Below are 15,896 nucleotides of genomic sequence, written 5' to 3'. Positions count from 1 at the left end.
AAGTGTTCTCGAATGGATCAGTATAACGGGTAAATGACGGGTATCTTTGATTAATGGAACCCCATGGGTAGGCTCTACAGTTGGTAGGTTCCTAGAGTCACAAATATTTCTTGAGAACGTCACTGCCGTGACGAAGACTCGTCGGACAATAATATCCTTAAGAAGATCCCGTCTAGGTGAGGTCTTCGTATCGTCCCAACAAGGAAGGCTCCATGGGGATTCTACTACACGACTCTCGAGTCCAGGGTTCTAACAAGGTTCTCAGAGTCATGGATCGAGGTTGGAAATATTACTGTAAGATAGTAATACGTCCAAGGGATCTCATCTGATTGGGGCTTTCGTATTAACCCAAAAAGTCTGAAACTTCGTAGGTTAATACTACATAACCGCCGGATAGAGTGGGTTAAAAGGTCCCTAGAGTCATTGATCCAACTTGAAAATACTATCGTCGTGACGAAGACTCGTCGGACAATAATATCTCAAGAGAATCTCCTATAGGCGGGGTCTTCGTATCTTCCCAACAAGGAAGACTCCTTGTGGGCGTCCACTACACAACCACCAACTTAAACTTGTGGTTTTTCTCAGACTCGGGTAGAGAGCCTATCTCACAAAGCACCATTAACAGAAAGCCCCAAATAAGACATAGTCAATAAATCACAATACAATAATTATGACAGAATAATAATAACAAAACAAAAATAACAACCAAACAAACAAGATTAACACACAATACAGAAACTGAACTAAATTAGGCTTCACTCTCTTTTGCTTGGAGCTAGTCCCCAGCAGAGTCGCCATCTATCGCATCTCGAAAAATACGATTCCTCGCGATGGTCGCGGAAAAAATTATGTTCGAACAGAGTCGCCACCGAACTTTATTTATCCCAATGAAGGAATAGGAAAATATCAATAAAACCTTTAGGAAATGGAATAATGGTCGTCGCAACCATATTCGGGTTCAGGAGTTGATTACGCAAGGGGAAGGTATCAGCACCCCTCACGTCCGTTGTACTCAACGGGAACCTTTTAGTTCTAATTTGCGTTTCGAGTGTTAATTATGTTTGTTTGTTATCTTTGGGTTATAAAATATTGAAAATAGAAATGGATGAGAACCTCTAAAAGGGGGAAAAGGAGGTTTTTTATTAGTGTGCTCGCGAAGATACAACAATCTCCTACCTGCGTATCCTTATGGTGTAATAAGGAAATTAGAGCCTTCGTAGTTCGGGAACTACGGTTGGTTGGTGTTTTTTAATGAATAACTGTGTAGATCGCGTTCTAAAGGCTAAACGCTGGCTTGTCTACTCTCGGCGGAGGCTTAAGCATTGATTTGTTGTGCGCATTAGAAATGATTAACAATGTTCTTTCTGAAAAGAGTTTTGGTCACACGGGGGGTGACAAGTTGACTTAATATGTTTGATGTTTAGTTTGATTGGTTTTGATCGCACGAGGGCGAGAAAAAGATAGGTTTGATATGTTAAGATATTTTGTTGGATGACGATTACTCGGATAGTCAAGTAAGACAGCTCGTATCCTAATAGTCGAGGAGAGGAATCGAAGGCTCTAGACCATCTCCCTTTTCATCCTTTATTATGGAAGGATTTGATAATAGTTAAGGTATTTTGAATAGAAGACGATTACTCGGATAATCGAGTAAGACAACTCGTATCCTAATAATCGGGAAAGGGAATAGAAGACTCTAGGTCGCTTTCTTTTTCATCTGAGTGATTACGAAAATAAGTTTGCGTATGGTTGATGATTTTTTAGAATAAACAACAAGTACTTGAATGACTGAGTAAGGCAACTCATATCCAAGCATTTGAAAGAGAGGAATTGAAAACTCAAGACCATCTCCCTTTTCGTATAGTTTATTATGAAAAATGATTTGATTAGGTTATAAGTTTGGAAAAATGACAATTGTTCGACTAACCGAGTGAGAGAACTCGTATTCAAACAATTGAGGAAAGAAGTTGAAAACTCAAAACCATCTCCCTTTTCATTAGGTTTATTATGAGAATATTTTGATTTAATCGGGTTTAGAAGTTTATAAAGAGATGACGAGTGTTTAACTGGCCGAGTAAGAAAACTCGTATTCAAACAATCGAGGGGAGAAGTTAAAGGCTTAAAACCATCCCCCATTTCACTTTTATGTTTTGATTTAATTATGCTTAAGTGGATTAGAAATGACGATTATTCGACTAACCGAGTAAGAGAACTCGTATTCAAATAATCGAAGAGAGGAGTTAAAAACTCAAAACCATCCCTCTTTTCATTTCCAAATGAAACAGTAGTTGATTGTGATTGTGTATTTTAACTTGATTTGAAAGAAAATACTCGACATTGGATCGAGGTTCTAAATCTGTGTTCGTTAATAAATCAAATTTTATTTAGTGAATCAATCATCTACTCGATTAAAATCGAATAGGTCTCATTGTAAGAAAGCCCAAGAGTAAGCTATGTGAGGTTGATGGCGATGCTTAAAAGCGATCGACTTACAAGGGTATGGAAATGGTCTCGATATTGAATCAAGAATTGTGTGATTTTAAATGATTTTATCATGGTTTTGAATTAATGATGAAATTGAAGTGATTTTTGTAAATGAGTGTGAAATTGTGATAATATAAGAAATCGTCCCATTCGTAATTATCGAAAATTAATTCATTAAGATTTTTAGGTTAAATTGATTAATTAGGTTAATTAAAATCAATTACCAATATTAATTAATTAAATCAAATAAACAAATTAATTAAAATTAATTAATTGGAATTAACTAATTAACCAAAATATTAACCGATTAATTTATTTTGATTATAATTAAAAGAGATTAATCATAATTTACTAATTAACCAAATTTTAGCTAATCAATTTAATTTATTTATAATTAAAATAGATTAATCGCTATTAACTAGTTAACCAAAATTTAGCTAACCAATTAATTTTATTTATAATTAAAATAGATTAATCGCTATTAACTAGTTAAACAAAATTTAGCTAACCAATTAGTTTTAATGCCAATTAACCAAACTTTAATTGCTTAATTAATTTTGATTTAGCCAATGTATTAGGAAGATAATTTAATCATAACCTTTTGAATCAGCAATGACGGGAAACATCGCAGGGAGTTCGTCGCCGCTGAGGTTTGGATTGTGGTTCGGCGGTGAACGGTTGGTGAGTGACGACGGGAGCGATGGTGGTGAAGAAGGTGATTCATCGTGAAGCACACAGTTAGCAACTTTGTAACGCAAGCCTATCACTAAAACATGGCAGCAATCTATGAAATTAAACCTCTAAGAAAACTAAACAAACCTTGGTAAAGTAAAACCAACTAGAAAATTTTAGAAACAACAGGAACTAAATAAACTTGATCTCTATGAATTTAAACCCCGTTCTTATCCACTGAACCAAAAATGCGAAATCTCATGTTGAGCGGATACCATCGAAGATTTTTGCGTTGTGGTGGCGGGATTAAGGCGTATGGATCTAGTTTGGTTGCTCGGTGATTTTGAGGGTGTATGAGTTTGGTGAAGGTTGTGAGCAGTTCACGGCGGAGGTCGTTGAACGGAAGGTAGAGCGGTAAAGATGAGGGTGTGCGCGACGGCGATGGAGGTTATGCGCGGCGGTGGTGCGCGGTGGTGTGGAGAGGAAAAAAGTTGTTTTAGTGGTGGGCACTGACGGCGTCGGAGTTTTACCGGTGGCCTCAAAAGAAGACGACGATGCTTCTTTTTATTTCTTTCTGTTTTCAATCATTTCCTTTATTTTTTGGAGAGATGAATGTGTTATAGAGAAATATGAGTTGTTGGGTATGTGTAAGGTGTTGAAGAAAAGGAGATGGGAGGGTTTGCGGTTGAGCGGCGGAGGTTGGATTTGAAGTAGGAAGATGAAGGAGCGGTGGAGGGTGGAGCTTATGACGTGTTTGGGTGGCTATGGCGATTCCGGCGAGGATGAGAGGAAGAAGATGGGTGGACGACGGTGTTTGTGTGCGTTTTGCCGGTGGGGTGTGTGGATGGTGGTTGAAGGTGAAGAGGAAGTGAAATGGAGATGGTGGTAGTGAATGAACAGGGAAAGACCAAGAGGCTTCCTTTTTCCTGTTTTTTAATCCTCTTTTGTCTCCAGCCAGAGAGAGAGTTTTTGAGGAGTGTCTCTATTGGTTTTCCCTTTTTTTTCCAGCCAGTAGGGAGAGTCAATGAACTGAGGGAGGAAACATGTGAGAGAGAGGAAGCATGAGGGAGAGAGGAAAGTGAGGGAGAGGAAACGCGAGGGAGAGAGGAAACGTGAGGGAGAGAGGAAACGTGAGGTATCTTAATTTTATTTTCCTTTTCTTTTTTTATTAATAATTCTTATTATCTATTATTTAAAGAAAAATATTTATTAAAAATTCTTAGATAGTAATTTAATTTAGAAAATTATAATAATAAGACAAATCTCTAATTTTGAAATTTAAAACAAAGAAATATAAGGATTGATTATAAATAGAAGTCAGATGTAAATTTGTTCGAAAAATTAAATCAGACACACTAAAATGATCAACACAAAATATACTTATTGAAAAAATACAGCGTTTCTTCAAATTCTGAAATAAATTTGCACCGGTTAAAAGGCTCAGGCGGGTCAAGATGCAACCGAAACAGCCGCTAAAATAAACAACAAGCACACCAGGTTAAACTACGTGAACCGTAGATTAATAATATTGGTGTCTGTAATTTTAATTTTAAAACTTTTTACCCGCTGATTTGTACACGTTCTTTAGAAATGATTCAATCGATTTATCTGTATTTTCAATAAATTTATTCTGACCGATATTTTAGTTATTATTCATGATGGAATGCATGTCATGCCGTGCATATGATGCAAATTAAAAATGAAATCGATTTTACAAAAATTTAAATATGCCCTGACAAAATTGGGGTATGACAAACTGTAAGGCCTTAAAGTACAAGGTGCAAGACTTAATCGACTCTAAGGCAATTACATTTGTCCCCAACGACCAGAATATAAACAATAATCCCATGCCTCCTCACAACAAGTCAAATGTGAACATGGTAGAAATGGACAACAGAAGAAGACTGATAACCTATGTCGATAAACTGAAAACTTTGCTTATCGAGATCAAGAATGTGTAGATGAAAAATGATGCATTTTCGGTTTGTACAACCACTTGTGAACGATGTTTGATTGACCCATAATAGTGTGGAATTTTGAAGGCCACCATTCAGAAACTCATGGACCAAGGGATTTTCTTGATAGACCAACCTTTTACAATTGAAGAAGTATCCACTCTTGAAATACCGTATGATGAAGTTCTACCTTTGCATATACCATACAATATCTCTTAGATGACCTTCTCACTAAATCCCATCACTCCTATGGTGATAGCAGTCCCGACATTGTTTCCCTATAACGACACAAAGGCAATTTTATGGGTATACAACTCCACAATCTATATCCATGGCCAGAAGATGTAAGAAAAACCTATGACGTGTGATGAACCAATAATCAGTATAGCCGGTATCAATGGGGTCACTAGAAGCGATGAAATCTTTGCTCTTACATCTCTCATAGTTGACAATAGCGACCTTTTGACCTAAGACAAAGGCAAACAAATTGATAATGCCCAACATAAGCAAGATTCTCTACCAGTCAACGAGGTAGACAAATTCTTGCGAATCATAAAGAGAAGTGATTATCGAGTGGTTGAACAACTCAACCAAACTCCATCCAATATCTCTATGTTGTCTCTGCTTATATGCTCCGAAGCACATCACGATGCCTTGGTCAAATTTCTAAAAGTTGCACATGTGCCGCAAGAGATCTTTGCGTGCCAATTCGAGGAAGTGGTTAATAACATAACTATTAGTCTGAGTCTGAGATTCAGTCATTGGTGAAGTAGATCTTCCCATCAAAATTGCCCCCATACTTTCTTCATTACCTTATTTGTGATGGACATACACCCAATTTATAGTTGCTTACTTGGAAGAGCATTGATACATTCGGCCAGAGCCGTTACTTCAATGCTCCATTAAAGGCTGGAACTTTTGGTTAACAATAATTTGGTAGTTGTGGAAGGCGAAGAAGACCTCATGGTTTGCCCTATAGGTGAAGAACTGAAAAATGTCAATGTTGAAATGGTTTGCCCTATAGGTAAAGAACTGAAAAATGTTGAATTTCCAATGGCCTCCCTCAAAGATGCTCTGACTTTCATAAGGAGTGGACATCCTGTAGGATGAGGAAGGATGCTTGAACTGCCGAACAAAAATGACCACTCTGGATTGTGATTCAAAATATATATTTTACAGTAGAGCATTGACGCCCACCACTACCCCGACTCACAACCCTAAAGTGACAGTTATGTCATTTTATAACTGTCTTCGAGTAATTTTGAATTTTGAATATCTCATACCCTATAATTTGTAATTACATGTAGTTTTTTTTTGGAATATATTCGATCTCATTCTTGTTTCCAAAAAAAATTGGTTGTGTGTTTTACACTAAATAATTGGTTAAGACAACATTAGGATGGGAAAAAAGGTAAGAAAAATAGAAAAACATACTTGATACATATTAAATGTCGTTGATAATGATAATATTCAATATTACTATATGCATGTTAAAAAATGATATAAATGCCGCTGCTATGTTATTATGAGACATTATAAATGGCATAAAAGTGATCGTTTTCGTTGTTACAACGTATTAGGTGATTTTGTAATGTTATTAATTTGTGTTGTTTTTAATTTTTGATATTTTCTTCTTTTTGTTATTATTGATGCTTTATTGTGTTATAATCGAAAACTTTAATATATATATATATATATATATATATATATATATATATATATATATATATATATATATATATATATATATATATATATATATATATATATATATATATATATATATATAATGCATCAAGAAAGCGAGTGTTTCAAATATTAGACATGTAAAAATGATCGTATTCGTTGTTACAGTGTGTATATATATATATATATATATATATATATATATCAAGTAATGCATCAAGAAAGTTTAAAATATTAGACATGTATAATTAGAATTAATTTCAACATTGAGACACGATTTTTTTGTATGACCGATCACACGACACAATTTGCATTTTCTCTGTAGTTTATCAGTCGTGTCCATTTCTCTTCTTATTTGATTGTTGTTTGGGCGACTTTTCTTGTTCACAAACATATTTTCATCATGAAAAATTATACCCAATTGATAAATATGTCAATATTCATTGTTAGGTATCTACTATGAAATTTTTATTGTAAACACCGAACATGTTTACAACCTTGTAAACGTCAGACATGTGCATAAAAGCGTGTTGGTGATCATTGGAGCATGCTACAATGACATGTGACTAAGACATGCAAAAATTGTGAAACTTTCTACAGTCACATCAACCATTATGAGGTCGATCCTGTAATCTCCCGTGGACTTTTCTCTCATTTGTTGTCAAATGTCTTTAGACATTGAAAGAATAATTTATTGATCAAACTTGAAATACCTCATAGGAGTCAAGGAACACTTCTCCGTGTGGATTCCACAATCACTTTCAAGACTTGGCCAACATCAATGATGACTAATATTTTTCATAAATATGTAATGAATGTATTTTCTATAATATAATTTAATTTTGCTTAGTATTATTATTTTATTTAATCTATCCTATAATCTATTTATTAAATATTTACTTTATTTATTAGTTATTTAATAAAACTAATTTTGCAATTTTTGTAATAAAAAATATAACAATGATTTAAAAAATAATAAAATATTTATAATTTCAAATACATATAAATGACATAATACATATAAAATATTGGATTTAATTGAAATACACTGACAGTGTAAAATGATTTTACACCGTCAGTTAATCCTATACGTTGGATATCGAAATAAGTTTGACTTTTATTTTAAAAATTTATAAAGTAATGCAAAAAGATGATGGTGATGAATCGACAGTGTAAATTTTTGTACACTGACGATGTATAATAATTAATTTTTAAAATAATTTAAAAAAATAGAATAAGAGGCTCCTCGATAGATGTATGATACATTTAAAAAAAAAACCGTCAATAGAAGATGTGCAAACACATTTCAAAATGTTTTTTTTAAACCATGCTAGTTTAAATATATTTTTAGAAATTGGTGGTAAAATGGAAAGAATTTGAAAAATGATGACAAGGTTAAATTTTTTTTTGAAAGTGAAGCAGGGCGGCAGGTCATTTTCCTAATTTTCCCGCTAGAACCAAATGTCGAGGAAAAAACAATAATGAAAGTTCCCGCCGAAGATCCAACAATATCAATCATTTCGCAAATACAAATAAAATTTCTCATTCTCCTTGTTCACACTTTTTACGACACTGGTACGAGTCTTTTCCCGTCGCCAAAAATGGAAGATGGGTTAATATCGGTAGACCGTTGGGCAAACGGAAGCGAGGCGTACTTCCTAACCCACCTCCACTCCGATCACACTCAAGGCCTCTCTTCATCTTGGTCCCATGGCCCACTCTTCTGCTCCGCAATCACCGCCAAACTCCTCCCCATCAAGTACCCCAGTTTCGATCTCTCCCTCCTCCGCATTCTTCAAATTGGTACCTCCCACACTCTCTCCCTCCGTTCACATTCTTCTTCTGATTTCACTACCGTCCATGTCACCGCCATCGACGCCTGCCACTGCCCAGGTTCGTAACCGTAAACCATCACTTATATCATTTTATAACTATCTCTAAGTAATTTTGAATTTCGAAACTTGAATTATGTGTAGTTTATTTTTGGAATAGGTTCGGTTATGTTGCTGTTTTCGGGAGATTTTGGTTGTGTGCTTTATACTGGTGATTTTCGTTGGGAGGCTGATTGCGAGAAGGCGAGGATCGCCAAGGACATGCTTACCGCTGCTCTGAATACTCATGGTGGTGATGGTGTTGATGTTGTTTATCTTGATAATACCTACGCTAATCCTACCTATGATTTTCCTACTCGTAGTGTAGCGACTCAGCAGGTACAATGTATTTCTGTTTTTCTTCCCAGTTCAGAACATTCGTGAGAACCGTTTTGTGATTTGTATGTTCTGGTCTTTTTATATAGAGATTTTGTGATGATGATGTTAGGGTTTAGAAATTAGGATTATCATAAAATGATTGTGCATTTTCTATTCCTCGTGAAATTAGGATTATCCCCTTTTTTCTTCAACAATGTTTTCTTTTGACTTGGCTGATGACTGATTTCAGGCTATTGATATAATTTTGTCCCATCCTGACCATGATGTTATTATTGGTATCAATACTTTGGGGAAAGAAGATCTCTTGGTTCAGATTTCAAGTGTGCTTAACATATTGGTATTCTATTTCTCTTCACCATAAAATTCTACTCATCATGCTACTATGTGTGTTTTCTGTGGTATTTGAGGAAAATGGTAAACAAATACTTATATGATCAATGCTGTCTTAACTTTTTAGAGGCCCATGTGTTGGTTAGTTAAGGCTCAATTGTGACAAAACAATAGGGGACACATTTATTTATGGTCTAATCATGACAAATATATTATGAACCCTACTTACTCACAATTTTATCTAGAAAAATTTGAGAAAAATTTGGACACCCTCAAAGATGGTCCTGTCTATGATTAATACCTTTTCATTGTATACAAGTGTCAAGTTTTACATATAAACTGTCATGTTTATCTCATATTACAAAACTTTGCATCTTGTATTTTCGTTGCTTGAGTTAATTTGGATTAAGCATTCTATTTTACTCTTTTGCTTTTTAACTGTTATGCTTCTTTTTCATTTGAAGATTTGGGTGTGGCCAGAGCGGTTGCAGACTATGCATCTTCTTGGTCTCCCTGATATATTTACAACAGATACAACTCTTACTAGAGTGAGAGCTGTTCCTATGTATAGCTTTAGCATTGATACATTGGAGGCGTTGAATAGAATCCGTCCAACAACGCGCCCAACTATAGGAATTTTGCCATCAGGTCTTCCATGGGTAAAGAACTCCCTTAAAAAGGGTGAGTTTCTCTCGGGTTCTTTTTTGACATCGCGGTATAAGAGAAGCAGACGGAGCGCAAATAGTACCCAGGTCCAGATTGATAAACAATTTGGAAAAGCAGGATCTCCCAAAAAGTTTGACCAGTATATTTTTTCAGTTCCTTATTCTGATCATTCAAATTTTGCAGAGCTAGAGGGTTTTATAAAGTTTGTCAAACCAACCCGTCTGAAGGGTATTGTCTCTTCCTCTTCATGCTATATTGAACCCATGTACTATTTTGGACGACTTTGTACCAGTAATCAACCAGTACAACAGCTACATACCAGGTCTAAAATGAAAGAAAGTGGTGATTTTGAAGATAATAATGCTGAGTTAGATAGAAACAGAAGCAAAGAAAGTTTTAGATTGAATGAAAGTGGTAAAAGGGTAGTAACAATCAGCCCTGAAACTTCATTTGAAGATGATAATGTTGTGTTAGATCGAAACAAAAGCAAGAGCATGTTTAAAATGAAAGAAAGTGGTAAAAGAGTAGTAGCTGTCAGCCCCAAAACTTCAGTTAGAGGTGATGATGATATTGAGCTAGATAGAAACAGAAGCAAGGCTTTGAAGGTTAAGTTATCAGGTTTTCGTATGAGAGGGTTAAGCATTTTCAGAAGAAAACGCCGTGGAGCTAAACTTTCAGACTATGTTGAAGAATGATAATGCCTGGAACTGATGAGGGATGCTGTTTACTCACGAAGTTGGGCACTGCTTTTGAAATCCATGGTGCAAGGTATGGGCTTCTTTCCACCTATCTCAATGTAGATTAATAAATTTTGTTAGTAGAAAGGTTAGATGATTATCAACATGCAATTGGATGATCTTTTGTACCCCTCTTAGAAAGCAATATGTAATTTGAACATTAACATCGGCTTGTGACAGAAGAATTGTAACTTGAGTTTACCTTATCTATTCTGTTGATAACTTAGTATTGTACGACTCACGTGTACATCTTCAACAAAAGTATTAAAACTACTCCCAAAATAAATGGCATATACACTTTTGCATAAATAAAAAAAAAAGTTAAATAAAAGAGAGAATAATAATTTTAACATTATTTTTATCCTTATTAATTAATGTAAAGTAAAAAAAGTAATAAATTCTGAGCAAGGATACAAACAATACAATAATATAAAAATATAAACCGTCTCATAATGAGTTCTTAAAGAGACACTTTTTAAAAAGATTTTAAATAAAAAAATATTTTATAAAAAATTAATCATTTCAATTTTCAATTCTTTAAACTTTCAAGAAGAATTTATTATTTTAAAATCTTAAAAAAATATTTCAGAGTATTTTTCAAATATAAATCGTATCGAAAATTAAAAATACTACTTATTTTAAAACAATTAAATATGATCACTTGCATTGATTTCAATATTATGATATCAATTTATTGTTTAAGATATTTTCTGCCTCTTTGGGTTTGACGTCCGATGATCTATGTGTTATACCTCTGTTTTTTGTGATCTGTTTACCGAACACTAGTCAAGAGGTCAAAAAAATTATAGTTGGTTGGTTCAAACAAAATTAATTAAATTCCCACTTGTAGTTCATTACGAAAATGGGATACTTGAGTTTTTTCTTTCATGATAAAATAATTTATAAGCTAAAGGAAAAGTAGAACTCTAAAACTCTAGACTTTTCAGCTCCTAGGAAAAAAAACTTCAAGGCTTACACATTGCGGCCAAATCCACCTACATTACAACAGTCATTTTCATGTTTCAACCGACTTTGTTGACTTCACCAATGAGAACAAAATGGAAGATACTATTTTCCACACTCCAACACGACCAAGTCATTGGTTAGACCCATTCACCCATGCCTTCTTTTCTCATTTCCCACCCAGCAATCACATACTAATATCTAGCTTCTATGACAACAATTGCAACCTGAAGCCAAATCATCTACAACATTAATAACATGAAGAAAAAATCATGGTTCATGTCTTGTTTCCTCATCATCTGCATTTCTTTGCACACCTACCCTTCCCTTTCTGCTTTGACCATCATCTCATCAAACCAATCTCTTTCTGGTGATCAAACTCTTGTCTCCAAAGATGGCAACTTTGAATTGGGTTTCTTCAATAAAGGTAATTCTTCTAACTACTACATAGGCATGTGGTACAAAAAGATATCTTTAAGGACATATGTTTGGGTAGCAAATAGAGATGACCCAGTTTCTGATAAAATTGCTTCCAAGTTAGCTATTTCTGATGGTAATTTAGTTCTCTTGAATCAGTCTCAAACTATAGTTTGGTCAACAAATTTGAGTTCTACTAGTTCAAATTCTGTATTTGCTGTCCTTTTAGATACTGGTAATCTTATATTAAGTAATAGGCCTAATGCATCAGCATCGGAAGCTCTTTGGCAGAGTTTTGATTTTCCATCAGATACTTGGCTTCCTGGTGGCAAAATTAAACTCGATAAGATAACTAAGAAGCCTCAATATCTTACTTCATGGAAGAACAGTGAAGATCCAGCAACTGGTTTGTTCTCTCTTGAACTAGATCCTAATGGAACCAATTCATACCTGATTCTTTGGAATAAAACTCAACAGTATTGGACAAGTGGTTCTTGGAATGGACAGATATTCAGTTTGGTTCCTGAAATGAGGGCAAACTACATCTACAATTTCACCTTTGAGAATAACGCAAATGAAAGCTACTTTACATACTCTTTGTACAGCAATTCTGTTATATCTCGCTTCGTGATGGATGTGTCTGGGCAGATCAAGCAATATACTTGGCTGGAGAGTACCCAGCAATGGAATTTATTTTGGTCACAACCAAGAGGACAGTGTCAGGTTTATGCTTTCTGTGGTGCATTTGGTAGCTGCAATGAGATCTCAAAGCCACCCTGCAATTGTTTGAATGGTTATGAACCAAAGTCACAATCTGATTGGGATCTTGATGATTACTCAAATGGGTGTGTGAAAACAAACAAATTTCAATGTGAGGTATCTAATAATCCTTCTAGTGGTGCCAAAGATAGGTTCTTAACCAAATCAAATTTGGCTTTGCCCGAACATGCACGGCCTGTTGTGGAAGCTGGTTTGAGTGAGGAATGCGAGTCAACGTGTTTGAGCAACTGTTCCTGCACAGCATATACTTATAACAATAGTGGTTGTTTCATTTGGAGGGGAGAACTCTTGAATCTGCAACAGCTTTCTCAAGATGACAGTAATGGACAGACATTGTTTCTCAAACTTGCAGCATCTGAGTTTCCTGATTCAAAAAGCAATAAAGGTACAACCATTGGTATTGTTGGTGGTGCTGTTGGTGGTATAATGATTCTCCTTGTTCTTGTTCTAATTCTCGTGATTAGGCGAAGAAAGAGACTAGCTGGAACAAGAACTTCTGTGGAGGGCTCATTAATAGCATTTGCATACAGAGATTTGCAAAATGCAACAAAGAATTTCTCAGAGAAACTAGGAGGAGGAGGTTTTGGTTCTGTCTTCAAAGGAATATTACCTGATTCAAGTGTCATAGCAGTGAAGAAACTTGAAAGCATTAGCCAAGGCGAGAAGCAGTTTAGAACAGAAGTCAGTACCATTGGAACTGTTCAACATGTCAACCTTGTTAGGCTTCGTGGTTTTTGTTCCGAAGGCGACAAAAGGCTTCTGGTTTATGATTACATGCTGAACGGGTCTTTGGATTCAAATCTGTTTCAGAACGCCAACATGTTGAATTGGAAAGTAAGATTCCAAATTGCTCTTGGAATAGCTAGAGGATTGACATATCTTCATGAAAAGTGTAGAGACTGTATCATTCACTGCGATGTGAAGCCAGAAAACATCCTCATAGATTCTGAATTTTGTCCAAAGGTAGCAGACTTCGGCCTTGCAAAGCTTGTTGGAAGGGACTTTAGCAGGGTCCTAACTACCATGAGAGGAACAAGAGGTTATTTAGCTCCGGAATGGATTTCAGGAGTGGCTATTACCGCTAAAGCCGATGTTTACAGCTACGGAATGATGCTTTTTGAGCTTGTGTCAGGCAGAAGGAACTCGGATCCTTCTGTAGACGGTCAAATTAGATTCTTTCCTACATTGGCTGCAAACGTAGTACACCAAGGAGGGAATGTGATTAGCCTATTAGACTCTAGATTGGAGGGAGACGCTGATGTTGAGGAGATCACTCGACTCATAAAGATTGCTGCATGGTGTGTTCAAGATGATGAAATTCACAGGCCTTCCATGGGTCAAGTCGTTCAAATACTTGAAGGGGTGTTGGATGTTGCTTTGCCTCCAATTCCTAGATCCCTTCAAGCTTTTATTGATGACCATGAAGACATTGTTTTCTTCACTGATTCAAACTCCACTCATAACTCACAGGTAAAGAGCAGTGTTTCGACAGACTCTTCTCAAGCTAAAAGCCACATCTCATCTACTAGCATTAGTCCTTGAAGATATCTGACTCCATGCTGTAAAAGGAATTCTACATTCACACATTCAAAAACATTAGTCACAACTTCCAAACAATTAGTGATTTTTACATTTTATTTTATAATTTCAAAGACTGAGTTTAAATCTAAATTGTTTCATTTTAATTGAACAACCACTATTGTCCCGAATGTGTGGATGTTGTGAGTTTCGACTGCGATGAAGAAGGGTCCATCTTTGAGACAAAATTAGCTGGACACGTTTTAGGGATTTCTCTCAATTGCTTTTGATATTGAGATCTTTAATTGTAATGCGTAGTTTCTTTAGATGAACTATTGCCATCATTGTTTGTAAATTCATCCTAAATAATGTCAAATGAAAACTCATATATCTACTTTGTATTTGTGTGATAGTGCTTCACTGAGATTTCAGACAAATTATCAAAGTTTGGTGCATCAAGCAGTAATTTGTTAATGTATAAACTTATTTTGGTGAATCCATATCCTACTCCTCATGATTGAGAAGTCTTTGATTATTAAATATGAACGTTTTACGGTTAATTAGTTGTTAATGTTTCATTGTATAATGATTTGCAATTGTTAACTTCTAAAGTTAATCATAAATGATTGGTTGGTAGCTGAAAACAACAAACGATCAATATAAAAGGTTAGTCGATTATGTCAACTAAATTGAAGTGTGTAACAATGGAAGGTTTGAACTAATTAGCAAAATGGCAAAGGGTGAAAAGTTTGCGAAGTTCATTTGGTGAAATGGGCATCGGGATTTTCTGATCAAAGGGATGAATAAGGGATATAAAAGAATTATCTCCAAATCTAAAAAAAAAATAGAAAGGTGGTTGTGGCTAAAAGAAAGGGGAAAAGAGTTGTTGAAAGGCTGAATTTTGCGGTAGAAAGAGCCAATGAAGGCTCATAGGGCCTTTTACATTAAAAAAAACATTTTATTTTACGTAAAGAAATGCATTGTATATGCTATCTTCATACCAATATTTGACACTTACACTGAATTGCACAATTCACACAAAAAGAACAATATTATTTAAAATAAAAATACAATATTTTTAAAAAATAGTATTTAAAAAAATTTATTTTATAACTATAAGATTGTATTATTAATGAATTTTATCATTAATATATTATTTAATTATTTATTTTATTTATAATTTATTTTTATTAATTTGTTAATCAACAAAATACAAAATAATAACCCCCTTCAAACATTAAATTATAAAATATTAACTAACATTCTACGATTTATTAATTAACTTTACTTTTATACTTAAGACTATTTTTTTTTATAACTCTATTATGTCTAGTCACTTATTAATCAAATTATGATTTAAATTATTTATTATTTTACATACTATTAACCAAAGTTAATTTATTATAAAAAAAATTATTTTTTGATATCAAAACATTTAATAACCAAACTATGAACTATATACTAATAAGTGGTTTACA

The 15,896-nt window shown here is 34.6% G+C and overlaps 2 protein-coding genes across 2 annotated transcripts; both read left to right on the top strand.

Annotated features, from left to right (window-relative positions):
- Positions 1–8,324: 8,324 nt before the first annotated feature.
- LOC127101055 (uncharacterized) lies at positions 8,325–10,946 on the top strand. Its single transcript, XM_051038371.1, has 4 exons — positions 8,325–8,690; positions 8,790–9,007; positions 9,237–9,344; positions 9,802–10,946. Exons 1-4 carry the CDS (start codon positions 8,399–8,401, stop codon positions 10,696–10,698), a joined length of 1,515 nt encoding a protein of 504 aa, XP_050894328.1. The 5' UTR covers positions 8,325–8,398; the 3' UTR covers positions 10,699–10,946.
- A 551-nt stretch (positions 10,947–11,497) lies between these two features.
- Positions 11,498–14,812, top strand: LOC127101054 (G-type lectin S-receptor-like serine/threonine-protein kinase At2g19130). The gene has a single exon (XM_051038370.1). The coding sequence runs from the start codon at positions 11,962–11,964 to the stop codon at positions 14,440–14,442; it is 2,481 nt and encodes an 826-aa protein (XP_050894327.1). The 5' UTR covers positions 11,498–11,961; the 3' UTR covers positions 14,443–14,812.
- The last annotated feature ends 1,084 nt before the right edge of the window (positions 14,813–15,896 follow it).

This window comes from Lathyrus oleraceus, chromosome 7 (genome assembly GCF_024323335.1).
Source record: "Lathyrus oleraceus cultivar Zhongwan6 chromosome 7, CAAS_Psat_ZW6_1.0, whole genome shotgun sequence".
In the NCBI taxonomy this organism is placed as follows: domain Eukaryota; kingdom Viridiplantae; phylum Streptophyta; class Magnoliopsida; order Fabales; family Fabaceae; genus Lathyrus; species Lathyrus oleraceus.
Note: the sequence above shows the minus strand (reverse complement) of the source record. Positions and strands in the feature narration are given on the sequence as shown.

Excerpts from the sequence above, each read along its gene's own strand:
- LOC127101055 (XM_051038371.1), top strand. The coding sequence starts at position 8,399 with ATGGAAGATGGGTTAATATCGGTAGACCGTTGGGCAAACGGAAGCGAG. Across the intron at positions 8,691-8,789 it reads CGACGCCTGCCACTGCCCAG|GTTCGGTTATGTTGCTGTTT; the intron begins GTTCGTAACCGT and ends TTTTTGGAATAG. Across the intron at positions 9,345-9,801 it reads CAAGTGTGCTTAACATATTG|ATTTGGGTGTGGCCAGAGCG; the intron begins GTATTCTATTTC and ends TTTCATTTGAAG.
- LOC127101054 (XM_051038370.1), top strand. The coding sequence starts at position 11,962 with ATGAAGAAAAAATCATGGTTCATGTCTTGTTTCCTCATCATCTGCATT.